Source organism: Eufriesea mexicana, unplaced genomic scaffold (assembly GCF_001483705.2).
Source record: "Eufriesea mexicana isolate 0111107269 unplaced genomic scaffold, ASM148370v2 scaffold76, whole genome shotgun sequence".
In the NCBI taxonomy this organism is placed as follows: domain Eukaryota; kingdom Metazoa; phylum Arthropoda; class Insecta; order Hymenoptera; family Apidae; genus Eufriesea; species Eufriesea mexicana.
This window is the reverse complement of record NW_016908289.1, coordinates 412,976-427,803: the sequence shown is the minus strand read 5'-3', so window position 1 is coordinate 427,803 and position 14,828 is coordinate 412,976. Positions and strand designations below refer to the sequence as shown.

Genomic DNA, 14,828 nt, shown 5'->3' with positions numbered 1-14,828 from the left:
ATTTAGTAACGATATTAATATTATACAAAATCAATAACTGCATTTCTATTAATAATAAGTTTTCTCATATCAATTATTCCTCCTTTTTCTTTCTTTCAGGGTGATAATATTTTTTTTTGTCATGATTATTTGAAACCATATATTTGAGTATCCCTGACTCAATCAATGACATGAAATATGTTTATAACACCACGAAAGAGAAACTTCCTGTTGGGTTATTTGTTTTTCAAGTTTGTCCAAGGCCATCTATATTTTGTATCACGTAAACGTGTATTTAAAGATATATATGTATATACACCCGAATCGTCCTCTATTTTCAATGATCTGAAAAATATTTGTAGTACGAAGGAATGGAAATTAGTGTTTTACACTTGGTTTGAAGCGTATATTTTTTCTATTACATCATGTAGCTGGTGGAAAAAAATACGTTTGAGTATACCTGAATCGTAACCTTCAGGTGTCCTTGTAAGTATGCAACCCTCCTTCTAACCTCTTTAATCTCCCCTCCATGCTCTTTAATCACCACGAACGTAGGGCTACAATTAACCTAGCCTACTCGCAACCAGTAATCTCACCCTGATTCAACCCTCTCTCCGACAGGCTGAGTATCTATTTAAAGAGAATCCAGAGGGTAAAATGTTTGAACCAGAGTACACGGAGGCGATGAACTCGGTCCTGGACATGCTTGACAAATTTGGCAACTTGGTCCTTCCCGAGGACAAAGTCAGCGAGAAAGTATTGACATTCTTGAAACGGGGAGTTAAGTCGGACGAATTGTCCGACAGCAGCGAGATGGAGGTCTGCACGAGTCAGAAGATAACAGCCTGTGTCACCCCGTGTTTCACTTACAACGACACGGACACGTACGAAGGAGAGGAGGAATCGGCGTACGAGCTGTCCGGGGTCCACGACAAAGAGGATTGACAGAGTCCGAACGAGCCGGATGACCTATTTCGGCGAACCTGAACGTTCGGTCGAACTGCCTGGCAATTAATTAATCCTTACTTGGCATAGCAATGGCAATATTTGCCAACGTCACCCGGAATTCCTGTAATCTGTTCAACCGCGCGTACTAATATACTGAGCTATCCCCACGTTGTAGTGATAGGAAATAGACTTTGTGTCCGTTTTGTTTGGAAACGTACTTCCATGCACGATATATCTCGGACGATATGCGTAATATATTGATATTTCGTATATAAATATTTATTCTAACTTGTGGTGTCTGTGAAAAGTTGCATGAATTATTGTAGCTGCAGATACGAAATTTTAAATCGAACTTAAAGAATCAGGGTGGTCAAAAGTATTATACATCGCGTTGGTTCAAAATGGTTCAACTTTCTGCTATTAAAATCTCTAATGGAAATGTAGGTTCACGTGTAAAAATTTATGCACAACCTTTAATGGAATTTTCAAGCTTATTACAGGATCTCCATTATCTACGCATATTTTTCGAGATATTTACGAGTTTCTAGATAAAGTAGACACCCTGTATGTATACTGACTCTGCAGCAGTGATCGAGTTCAGTATAGTAACTTTGGTTTCAAGGGTTTATTTGCAGACTAAGTGAACAATTGTGTTAAAATGATTGTTGTGTTATGATTGTGTTAAATGAGTATAATTTATAATGTTTTATGAATAGCTATTAAAATTAGTCGAGTATATGCGTTCACTAGAATTGTATGTGATTTATAATGAAAAATATAAGTTAACATTTACTTCGAAGTTTACAATATTTAATTCCTTTAGCCATTATGGGGTTATTAAATAAAGCATTAAACTATTAAATAAACACTATAACACGACGTTACGTTGTTAAAAAACTTTTTGCGATATTAATACTAAGTGTCAAACTTGCATATCGGCAATGTACTTAAATAATATACTTTTGTCAATTCCTTTTAACCTACTCTTAATTTATCCATTAGTCTACTGGATTCATCCAGCATGACAAAGACCCAAACATATGATACCTTCAGTTAATAAATTATAAAATACAAGATTTCTTTGAGGAATTATTCATTTTTTAAAAATCAGTTTGTAAAACCATGATTTCCTTTACTAAGTCTTCTCGAGGAGCAACAGATACCGCTTTTAGAAGATTGTTTAAACGACAGGTGAAGCCGTGGGTGGTAGTGCGTCGCGGTTGAGTCACGTGACTGTATCTAACAATAAGATACTTAAAACTATGAAAGATTCAATGTCTCCAATCTTCCATTCTTTATAAAGAGGACGATTTTCCAGTAAGATGTAATCAAGATATTTCTTCTAAAGCTGAACAACCCTTTCCTGATCTTTCAAGATACGGTGTACCAGAGAAAAATAAACGGTTTACGAGACGTTTAATCCGACAGGATTATTTCAAAGATAAACTGTCCATTCCTTAAAGCGAAAGACTTAAAAGAGGACGAAGCAGAGTAAATTGCTTGTACCTGATGCTGCACGTGACCAATATAATAGTGGAAACGATTCACGCGAAGCGTTCATTTTGTTAGGTTAATTGGTACCACGCGTAATTTACCGTAAAGCAAATAAAAATATAATTCTGAACATTTTTATATTTTAAAAGTTTTTATTGTTTATAATGTAAACTATTTTCCTGGACAGAGTAATCGAATAAAATTGTCACGTGAGCTAATATCCAAACACGGTAGCTACGCTTCTGCGTTGTGAGAGAAGCAAAATCTACTCTACCAATAAACGTCGACGACTAGCAATCTTAAACAAGTACATAAATACTGCTCAAACGTTATTACGCTATTTTCTACAGAGCCGTTGCACACGTTGCAACCCAACAGAGCTCGTTCCGTTCGATAATCGAGTCGTGTTCAGCGTTCGAAGTAAAATCCAACGCCTGAGTCAGGCTTCGCCTGTTGCATACACGTAGCCGGAAGTGCGGCCATATGCGAAACTCCCGCGTCTCCATTAGAACGAGAGGCGAACTACCAGATATCGAGTAATCGAATCAGCTTACTTGGATAAATGTGATCTCAAATATCAAAAATTATATTTGATATACATAATATATTATATACGATTATAATCGGCGCTACTGATTTCCTATGAAAAAACAAATCGGAAGTATGGAATAAAATTTTTGAAGACACTTTCTTTATCTTCCTCTCCCGAAAATATTTATTTAATATAATTATCCTTTAGCAGTAGATGCGTCTTTGTCAGAATAATAACCATAAGTTAAGAAGTTAAGAAATGTTAATAAAGGAATCATTATATTCCTATTTGTCAGAATTTCATAAAATTTTTGTTTTTTATTAACCGAGCTGGAGAATATAGTACCAGAAGGGATTTAATAAAAATGAATTTTATATATTCAAAAATTTATACAACGTAATCGACAGACAATAATAAGAATTGATAATCAGAAGTTTAATTAGAAATTTAATTGAAAATGCAAGTATGTGACATATGTTTCTCTTTACAACCGCAGAGTTAAGGTCCACGGGCGAAAATTCACTCGGTACTAGAAGCCCAATGAAGGACATTTCATTCCACATCTTTTATTTATTTTTAGACAGATTTACCATAGCCCAAGTTATACGCCTAGCCTAAGGACATCCGGTATATCGAACGAATGCAGGACACGCAAGTTTGGAAGTCGAATGTTCAGACCTTGACCGATTCACGGTTCTATCGGAAAACGAAGACTTCCAAAGTAGCCCAATTATAGTAAGCTATGCTTTTTATCAACGAACTATTTCGATAATATGTATTCATCAGACGTCCTATCAGGAAAGCAATTATCGTAGAATTTTTCTCATAAAGGCGTTATGTCGCCACAACCGCAAGGGTACAAAAGGTCGGGCAGCCATTGTTCCACGGATGAAAAATTAACAAAACGTGAAGCGTAGGGGGTTTATGAAATTCAATCGATCTATTCAATTGACTTTTACGTGTATCGGAGAACAACATTTAATTCGCGGGAATGTAGTTCAGCGAGGAGGAAGTATGTACGTGAGTCGTGGAAGTGTGCATGACTATTAAACCCCTGCTCTGGTCGCTTGTCAATTTACTTTTGACGTTACATCGCGTTACGTTAAAAAGTTAGAAAATAACAGAGAAAATAAACGAACAAATAGAAGACAAACGGGAAATAAATGACAAAGGAAAAAGAGAGAAAGGAGGAGAAAAGAGAGGGAAAATATTTTTAACGCTTTGTGTATCCATGGAGACAAATTTTTAAGCGAATTACAAAGCTTTGACAGTGCAATGCGTTGACTGCCAGTCAGATGACGCGTTAATATTTCCCTATGACGCGGTCGCGAGCTTAAAATTTGCCATATCCGGAAGACTATGAGCCCTCTATCGAGCCGCAGGCGGACTTACGGGGCCAAGGACGATGCACATTGTTCCGCGTCTTTAATATGACGTAGGTTTGCTCCTTTCGTTGTGAGCACTCGTAGTATCTTGTGGCTTCGCTTTTTCCTGTTTCCTTCGAAAACAAACGGGGAATTGCTTTACATTGCCAGGACACATCGATACAAATACGCCTTTACGCGCACTTTCTGTCTTTACAACTGGGTTGTAACCTAAGTGCGCAGCTGGTCACGAGTGTCGAGACACTTTGGTCGAGTCGTGATCATGGTAGTACACGAGTGTTACCAGAACTCAGTTTAAATTAGTGGGCAACTAACGACTAGAAGAAATTCTTATTATGTCCTTGTTTGTTGTTTATTTATAAATTACTGTGGCATATTTGTGTCGTATATTAGCATTGTCCTAGTAATATATTGAAATAATTGAAGAGTTACTAAATAACTAAAATAATTAGGAAAGAAATAGTATTCTACTATATAAAAATTAAAAAACTAATCTGTAAATTAGTGTATCCGTATATTGACATTATGAGATTAATAACAAATAATACAAGTATATTAAAATTAAGAAAGTAATAGGATATATAATAGTACATTAGTATTAAAAGATTGGCAGAATACTGGTATGAAATTCAAAATGTGTGTCAGACGCTTTCAAATGTTATCACTTCAATAGATCTCGATGATCTCTATAATTGTTTAGAAAAGCCTTTCGCACTCTGAACATAAATTAAAAACTGAAAGTAATCCGAAGGTATAAAATTTTTCAATTGACAGGATCCTTCTATAATATTTTACATCACCTGGTGGATTACCTAATTCTTGCACATTAGCCTTGAAAAATTGCTTTTATCCAGATCATGATACCCGGTTAATATTATTTACAGTATTATAATAAAATTATATTCTACCAAAAATAAATACTTCTGAGTGATAACGTATATACGCATACGTGTAGTACTCGTGAAAGTTCTGTCAAATATCCATAAATATCCCACAACGCGATATAATAAATTTTCTATCAATTTCTTTATTTTAGCAATTTCCATCCTGTTCCTTCTACTTATCCTCCTTCTCTCTAACTTTTTATCCGGTAGTTACGGGAAACCATTTCTTTTAAACTTTACAGCGGGCTGCTATCGATCTCCGCGTAAATATAAATAGGATTTGATGCGTGTCAAGTTCAGAATGAACATGAACGCCTATATCAGTTGCGTAAATAATGCAATAATAAATCGATTGAAAATACAATAATAAATCGTGTTACACGGATCGATGCGTCCAAACTTACCTAAATGTGGGACAGGTGGTCCACACTTACATAACAAAAAAAAAAATTCAACGCAAACCGGTACGTTCGAAGTTCGTACACGCCTAGGAATACCTGACAAACACGTCATGCCAAATGCCAAGCTTCGAGTCTTCATTGAAACATACCACATGATATTGAAATCAGAACGCGCAGAAGGATCAAGAAGCGAAACACCTATACACTTGCTCCTCAATTAGACCTCACGGACTTCGATATAGATCTTTAATGAAATCTTCCATTTCCCAGTTTCAAATACCGAGTATAAGCAAATTCAATTACGTGTTCGAAGGATCCGGAATAGATATGTAGCTGTATACTATTCTGGCCTCAACAGGTAAACGTTCCCGAGACGCGTAGGTTCCTCGAGCAGTCGCCTTGAAGCGTCTGTTAAATCAGGGGCATCGATCGGAGATCACGTAGGGGAAAGAATAATCAGCCTCCTGTCAAAGGATGAAACCGCAATTGGAACGTTCTCGGTATCAAACGAAGGCAAGGATTGGTCGGTTTAACACAAAAGCGCAAATCGCTAATCGACCCTAAGTCTGGATTTAGCACGGGACCAGAAGAGACGCCAGGGGTCTCGAAAGGATAGAGAGAGAAATGGTGAATAATTTCGCAGGAGCAAAGTCGGCCCGACGCCTCGTACACTGCTGGGTAACGTATATAGGCGAAGCGCGGGCAGTATATCTGTATCTTCGAACACCTGTTAGCAGCTCGTGTGGGCGGCTCGCCACATCGGCTTTAAATTCTCGCCACGATTAAGCACGAAGAACCGCTTCCTCGTCGTTCCGACCGAATCGCAATCTCCCGTTACGGTTTATCGTACCCGCGCCGGTCACGCGGTCCTCTTTGGAGTTCACACTTCACCAACCGGTCTACCACACTCGTGACAACGAACGTGGACCAAGAGAACATTGGTCCGAGTGAAAGGGAAGAGAAAAGAAAAAGGAAAAAGTGTATAGACTTACCGGTGTGGCCCTGAACAGAGTAATTAGCTTCCTCGCTGGGGACCACAGCGTCCTCGAGGATGCTCTCAGAGGCGGTCTTCACGACACCCATATCCGGTGGAGTTGCTCTTAACTAGTGTGACGGTGCGTAGAGTCGACGTGGTACACGCTGTAAGCGAATGCGACGAAGTGAGGTTGTTCCACAGCGATTACCTCGGCTTGATCGTGCCGCGTTGTCTGCCGTTGTCGGAATGCTCGGCGCCGTTTCGTCGACTTATTGCGTCTGCGTCCGCGCCTGCGTCCGCCTAGCCTCCCTATAGCCCTCTATCCTGCTCCTTTTCCCTCCTTGACCCTCACGCGCGTATGTCCTATCCCCCTGTTCTTCCTGCCCCTCCGTATCCCCGTTACTTGGCCAGCAACGCATCACTGGGACGGGGAAGCAAGGCAATTCCTAGGCCAGGGTGAACACTCAGGCAAGAAACGGGGTAGCGGCGAAAGGGAAGAGGTGGCGGTAGTGTACTGGACTAGGCTACCGAGCCTCGACGCGTCCGATCGTCACGGTAGGGGGTTCCTGTCAGCCACTTTTGCCGCTTCTGCCGCCACCACGCTCTCATGGCAGGGCGGGGTGCGGCGGTTGCCAGCACACAGGGGCAATGTCGACCAGCTGGGTCTCGGTGAAGGTCTCGGCTGGAACAGCTACTCGTGTCCAATAATGCATCCCTTTGCCTAGCCGTTTTCCTACCTTTTTCATCCTACCACGTCCTTTCTTCTACACCCCCATGCGCTCTCTGCCATCTTCAGAGTCCTCTTACTCGAGTGCCGCGTAAACGCGATTAACATATGAGAGGATTACACGTTGCGGATTGACGGATACTTCACCTGCGTAATCCTGATTGTAAACAATTCGCGCTAGCTGCGCAAGCAGGGTTATCGGGCTCGTCGCGTTCCCAGCACGTGCACGTCCTTGAAAGCTGCCGCGGCTATACATAGCCTCGCGGGTGCATGGACCGCGCGCGCCCTCTAATTCCAGCGTTTTATACAAGAGGCCAGTACCCCATGCAATCCCTTCGAGCCCTACGTCGACGTTCGTTGCAGGGACTACCTGTCCCGCCTAGAGCACGCGTTGCGGGATAAGAAATCATGTTTTATGTAACGAACCGGGTAATGGGAGTGCGTGGCTATGTGCCACTTAATCGTCGCTGTGGCTAATAGAGGCCTGACAACAGCCTCGAGTTTCTTGCTCGTCTCGTAAACGGGATAACCGCGAAGAATTTATAATGGTCGTGAAGCTTTCAGCCGAGGACCGCGTAAATAGCAGCCCAAGGGTAAAGAGACGGATGGATTTATTAATCGCGACATTTCTCGCGAGACTTGCCCTCGTCGATTTCCTTTCTTCCATCCCTTCTTTCCTCCTCCTCTAAAGTCCCTTGGCATACTCCGTCGATCCAGGCATTCCATCCTCATTATCCCCGCTATCTCATTGAATTTCCGCCCTGCTGTACAGACGTCACATGGCGTGAGGTCGCGCGCTCCCCCGTTCAGCCCTACCGCGAGACTTGTTGCACGCGAACCGACGATCGAGCGGGTCTTGCTGGGTCAGCAGAGGAGTGGCCTCTATCGCAATGGAAATCCTTGATCTTACCCCTAGCGGACACGTGGATTCGACACGGATGCGAGTATCTCAAGGACTCGTTTCGATCGTGGTTCATCCAAGGTCACGTCGCGTTTCTTTCAGCCTGTCTGCCTGTCAGCCTGACAGCTTGGTTGGCCGTGTGCTCGCTGTTTCCCACGAGAACGGGAGAGGGAGGCGCGCCGGCGTTCCACCTGATTTTCGAAACCACCACCCTCATCCCTAGACTTTCCCTGTTCCACGGCCTCCCATAAGCCAGCGGCCTCCTTCTCCAACCCTCGTCGGTGTTCGCCGTCCTCTGCCGCCGGTTTCCATCGATCGAATGATCCCGCCGTGGCGCCCGGATTCGTGCCTCCATATGTATGTGTGTACGCTTGTGTGCGTAGCTGCACAAGTACAAAGGCGTCGGATAGCGTGCATCGGCGCAACTGGTGTAGCAACGATCGATTTGGGTTCATTGTATGCCGTCGCGTTGCATCCGCCACTTTTTCCCCCGGGTTGCCTGGGACAACGCTCAATATGTATGTGCACGCGTTTCTGCGTCTCCAGCCACATGTCCTACACCGCGCGCTACCTGGTAAACGTTGCATCCTCGTTGCTGGAGTCAAGGTGACGACGTAGATAAGGAACACCTTGAAACTGTCGAAGGAAAAGACAAGGAGAGCAGAAAAGGAAGGAACGCGTTTCGTCCTGGGCCTGTTAGCGGACTCTTCGCTAAGGCTACCTAGCAGGTCCGTGCCACAAACGTGGGGATATCAGTGTCAGGTCGGTAACTTCTATATGTAGAGAGCAAAGGTCTGACTGAATACTTTCTAGAAACATCGAAACTCCTCGAGTACCCCTGGCGATGAGAGCAAGGCAATCGTTTTTGGCTAACTGGTCCAGTATCCTTTGGAGGCTTTTGGGTGGCATTAAGCTATCATCTCAAGGATATCGTTGATTTTGTTAGTTAGCATCATGAATTGTGATCCAACTGACATCACGAGTAGTTTCGTTGTTTCGGATTTACTTTGGAATCAAGCTACACGTAGGGAAGGGTACAGTTAGGGTTCATTGCTACGAGACTGAGTCTATTTTACTTTCCTTCGTGTCGGTTTTTGCAACCCTTGCTTGGGTAATTGGGAGATTATTTCTTCTGACAAGTTTGCTGTCTGGAAGAGGCAATGCGGGTTAAAAGCTCTAGGGTTTGGAAAGCTTTAGCTTGAAAAACGGCAACGTCTCGAGCTTCGGTCCACTGTGTTTATATTAGAGCCCCTCTGAGTCTAGACATATGGATTATATTTAAGCATTTGCTCTAGTTTGTTATTCTACGTAATTAAATACTGTATCGTGTTTTGATAACTGTGGATTTATATCGTTGAATAGAGCGATATTTATAAACAAGGGTACATAGATAAAAACAATTTTCCAAACTCGAAATACTGCACAGATATGTAGCAAACAATACCGATTCGGTGCAAGGTTATACCAACAAAACGGTTTGGTGTTATTTTTCGCGTGTACGCTTTCACTCGGTTCGATTAAAGGGAATAGATGCGAAATAAATGATAAGAAATAAATAGCAACGTCGGCGGCATATATCGTAAACTGAGTACGTATAAAATTTGTTTCGCAGTTGGGAATTAAATACACGTGTTATCATCCTCAAACGAAACACGCAGATGGAAACAAATTACGATCGCTCTGAATTTATTGCCGGACCTGTACCGGAGAAAAATATCGTAGTTTGTTCTCAAGGGACAGAAAATCACGAAGGAGACGATCGACAATTATTCCGGAACAAATAACTTTCCCGATGAAACTATAGCTGTGCAATCGTTTACCCCGAGCAACGAGTGCACTCGTGAGGGATCCCCAACTCGAACAGCGCCAGGTTCCCGCTTAATAGACGACTTCCGAGGAAATGACTGGAAATGTCGTCGTAAAATGGCGGTAATGAGGCGTATTTAATAACGAGGCCTATCGAGAGCCTCGTTTACGGTTTGTCGTGGAAATAGATTAAAGTTTATAATAGAATCAAGGAAAGGCCAGCAGTCTCCCAATAGTTGGTAGACGTGTAGCCTGTCACGTGGACAGGAGACAGAGACTAAAATTATTTAATGTTCGGGAATAGCAATCAATATTGACCATACGAGCATCAGTCTAGCGAAGTTGAATACGCTTGGTAATTTTGTTGCAGTGTACAGAATGTGATCAAACTAGCGAAACAATTGATTATAGAAACTAAATGCGATGATTTTTAAATATCATATATTAGATTGAAGATAGAAGATCATCTCCTTTGAAATAAAAGCATTGTTCTTGAGAGATGATAAATGATGCTATAAGTATGATTAGTTCAATCTTCGCTGGTATTACATTCACTGAAGAGAATGAAATTCGTATAAATTAATAAAAAGGCATAAATTTCTTGTAAATTAGTAAAACCTTTAGTTAAATAATATAAAGTAAATAACAAAATAATACTAGGAATTAATAAAAAGTATTCATTTTTTAATGAGCAAAATGCATGTGTATATTGAGTAATAAAGGTTAACAATAAATCAATATTATTCGTGAAAGAATTAAAGCAAAAATTGTCAAAAGAAGATCCTCACAGTTCACCTTTAGTTACTCTGCTGTGAATTTTAATGTGCAAAAATAATTTTCCCCATTTTCCAAGTATTTATTATTCTTTCTCGCACAAAATCGCCGTTAGGGGAATTGCATCGATAAAATTAGCAAACATCGATGAATTTCTCTCGAGATCATTCATTCCACGATTTCGAGAGAGCTGTTGTGCCCAGGGGGATTACCGTGTTTCAAAAATACACGACAGTCGTTTATTTTTACGCCTCCGTCACGGATATACACCGACCGGATTAAAAGTCCGTAAGGTGTCGCTCGCTGTTGCACGCGACGCTGTACGTGACATTCTATTGACAACGAGAAGGCGTGCCAATATAACGACGCCAGCACTCGATCTGGCACTGTTAATAAACGAAATTTAAATAGAACTGTTGATCCGTCACTAACGAACTTTTACAACTATCACGATGGTTTGTGTTCGGCCAACGAGAATCGCCGATTTTCGTCCTGCAAGTATGTACGTTCGAATTAGAGGTTATGCAAGCGCACATGGCTGACTTCCGAAAGTGCAGGAAGGTTAACTCGATCTCTCGGTCCAGTGAATCTTACCGCCTCGTCGTGGTGCATTCGAGGAAAATAATTTTTGAAGAAATTGTAAAACAATTTCGAAAACTTGGCAAGGATCGCTCTAGTATCCACGTGGAGGGTTAGGGCAGGACTGTTTTAAGAAATAAGGCTTCTGGGAGTGTTTGGAAGTTGGAGGGAGACTTTATAGCGGTTTCGAGCGAACGCGTGTAAGATTGAGGATTTTCCAGAGCGAATGGATAGCTTTGGAGGGAGTCCAGAGGAGAATTTAGGGGGATGGTTTAACGAGGGTGAGGTGTACTCGGTGGTAACAAATTCTGATTTCGATATTTAGTTACACTTATCGAGTTACGTTCAGGTTTAAGGACGATTAGCATAAAAATTCAGAATTAAGGAAAATTTAACATTGTCTGCTGCCAGGAATTCGTCAAGTTAAAGATCTGTGTTATTCGACTCGAATGTTACAATATTGCGAGGGACGAATCAAAATTCTTCAGGCATGTAATACGAACCGACAGAGTGAACAAATGGTCAATTAAGATAGAAATTTCGAAAGCAATTTTGTCGAAGTAAATCGCGATTGTTCAGCTATTGCGAATGACTACCCAGTTTCTATTCATAACACACGCTGCGTGCGAATAAAAGGGAATCAAGGGCGATTTGTTGCTCTCAGTTTCGCACTTTTGCGCGATAACAAAAGACTGTTACGCGATAAATGCAACTGCAGCCTTGTGAGTTTTTAATACTGCGTCGTTTTAATATGTCGGCTTACTAAACGCGAGGTTATTGCGAAATCAGAACAGAGGATTGCAATTTACCCCGACAGGGTTAGCTTGCGGATTTATGTTAATCAAGCGTTCGTTTCACCTCCTGCTGCTGAACGTTCTCGTTTGTTCGTGCATCGTTCATAACGCTTCGAAATAATAATGCATGGCACTTCTGAATTAAAATAATGACGCAAATTTCTGCAATTTACTATCTAGTGAAATAATAGTTCTCAAAAATAGTAAAATGAATTGTAGTATCTCTAAAATAAAAATAAAAAGTGAAATTTTTCGACGGTGCAACATAACCTGAAAGTACTTAACATTTTCGACAGTGAAACATAATCTAAAAGAGGTAGAATTCGCTAATGGTGCAACATAACCTAAAAATGGAAATAAATGGAGCAGTCACTCCACCGTTTGAATTTTTAATACAACAATTTACAGGCTAATCAGAATCTTTTGATTAGAATAAAAAGGTAATGAGGCATGTTGTATAAAAGTGTACAAGACAAACCTACGTAATGTCCTAAATTATTAGTGACTATGGTAGAGAACTAGTCGCAATATCAAGGGGAATCTTAAGACTGAGGGGCATCTTTAGTTAAGTATTTACAGACCCAGTGGTTAGGGAATGGTTAGGTTAAGGGAAGAGAGCAAGTGTACGTGTGCGTGTATGATGGATGGCAGGGTGAGGTTAGGAAGGTCCAACAGGGAGCGTCGACTGTAATATAAAAGATGAAGGAAACGCGTTGAGAGAAAATTATGAACGAGTATCTGCAAGATGCAATCAGGAGCGTAATGAACGGCAATATTGCCTCAGTTTTACCGCTAATATCTCGTTATTTAATATAACGTATGCACGCGCAGCCACTGTTCCCTGTCACGCTTATACAAGAATCTACACTTGTTTGTCAAAGTTGATATAATAAATCGTTCTTCGTTCCAACGGAAAAAAGTTTATTATCGTCAACTTCTGTGTGGAAAATGGAGGTAGATGCCGTAGCTTTGTTTCAACTCGATGCAGTTCACTATTGAATTAAGTAAATGGAATTTCATTACGACAGAAATGCACGGTTCGATGGGAGGGTCCGCGTGTTCCGATCCGGTGTTTAGCACTCTGTCGTAAATCAGTACTGTCGCAACGGAAATGGCAGTTAATTGCTCCCCATGCATTGTAAATGCACTTTTTGAACCACACGGCACGCTGGGTACCGACGTGACTTGTTGCGTATTCAATCGATGGCGCTTCGATCGCGGCTACGTTGGACATTAAAGCGATTAGCGAGTCCTACCGGGTTAATTAAACCTTTGTTCGTTATTATCCACGACAACAGAAAATAACCGTATGAAAATATTTATTTCAGCACCTTGTAATCGTTTTATCTCCTTTGTAATTGAAAATGTAAATTTGTACGTGTACTGCTCGTCTGGTTAATTCAGATTTATTTCTCTGGTATAACTGGAAGGTTTATTAAATTATGGTATAACACTATTGGCGACTATGAAGGTGAAATATGTTGAAGAACAATCTGACTCCGTCTTTGTTCATTATTAAATTATTTTCATTTTCAATGTCCATGTACGTATAATTTTTACATAATTCTTCACTTTCGTTCGCGATTCCTCCTTTTTGCCGACGTCTTATTACCAGTTCACTGTTTCTTTTTGCATTCATCTAATTACAAGTACATAGCCACATTTTGCGTCTTCAATTTGAGTGAGACTGAGCAGAAAGCATCCTATTTACTCGCCACTCGTTCAGTACAGCAAGTATATACCATTACCGTTGTTATTGTTTGGAAACCAGTACTTATATACTTAACCCTAGAATTTGTAAAGCCTTCAGTCGACCCAGAAGAGATAAGGGGGTCCTTTGAGTTCTTACTTCGTTCAGCATATTTTTCCTTTTCCTTTTTAATTACAGTCTGCATACAGATTTACAATTTTCGATCATGTTATATACCAAACATTTTGCAAATTGTATTTATACGTACATAGTGGAATGATCTTGAAACAGTTTTATTTTATGTAGTTAAAGTTCAAAATCAAGTTTATAACCACACAAATCACTAATTATATAATCAGGAGAGATGTATGCCATTAGACATACTATCTAACTTTTGTATACTAATTAACACTAAGTACTACTTGCGTCCATTACATTGAATGTATAATATATATAATATAATATAATATATGAAAGTTACTAGATTACCATACATTATATTATTCTTTTACCCCACACGAACAAAGAAAACAGATATTCTTATTTCTCGAAGAACAAGACTTATCGAGTCAACTGCTGAGCGACATAACCTCAAAAACTGGACCTCGGCAAACACGATCCGTCACTCGTGAAAACACGACGGATATTCGAATCTCCCGATATATCTCGGCCAATGTTTGTCAGGTGGGGTAAAGCAAATCCTCCTCCGGCATCCCGACGTGTCGCAGACATGAAAAAACGAAGAACCATAGGTAAAGGAGCCGGATCGTCCCACGCTGCGCGTATCCAGTGTGTAAGCTACAAGCTTCACACGCGTGAGAGAATAGTGAATACCTAACACCATTATGTCGCGGATTCCGCAATTAAAGGAGGCGAGTCAACGAACAGGAACTACGTCTTTCCTGGACGTTAGCGGCGACAGTCCTTCATAGAATGTGCTGTCCTATATTTTTTTCAG

At 40.8% G+C, this 14,828-nt stretch overlaps 1 protein-coding gene across 1 annotated transcript in view; it reads right to left on the bottom strand.

Moving 5' to 3' along the window:
* LOC108555104 (synaptotagmin-10) overlaps nt 1–6,831 on the bottom strand; it is a 69,151-nt gene extending 62,320 nt beyond the window's left edge. Inside the window, exon 1 of the mRNA XM_017910618.1 lies at nt 6,616–6,831. Within this exon, the coding sequence (XP_017766107.1) occupies nt 6,616–6,706 (91 nt within the window). The 5' untranslated portion in view covers nt 6,707–6,831. The remainder of the gene's footprint in view (nt 1–6,615) is intronic.
* Between the last annotated feature and the right edge of the window lie 7,997 nt (nt 6,832–14,828).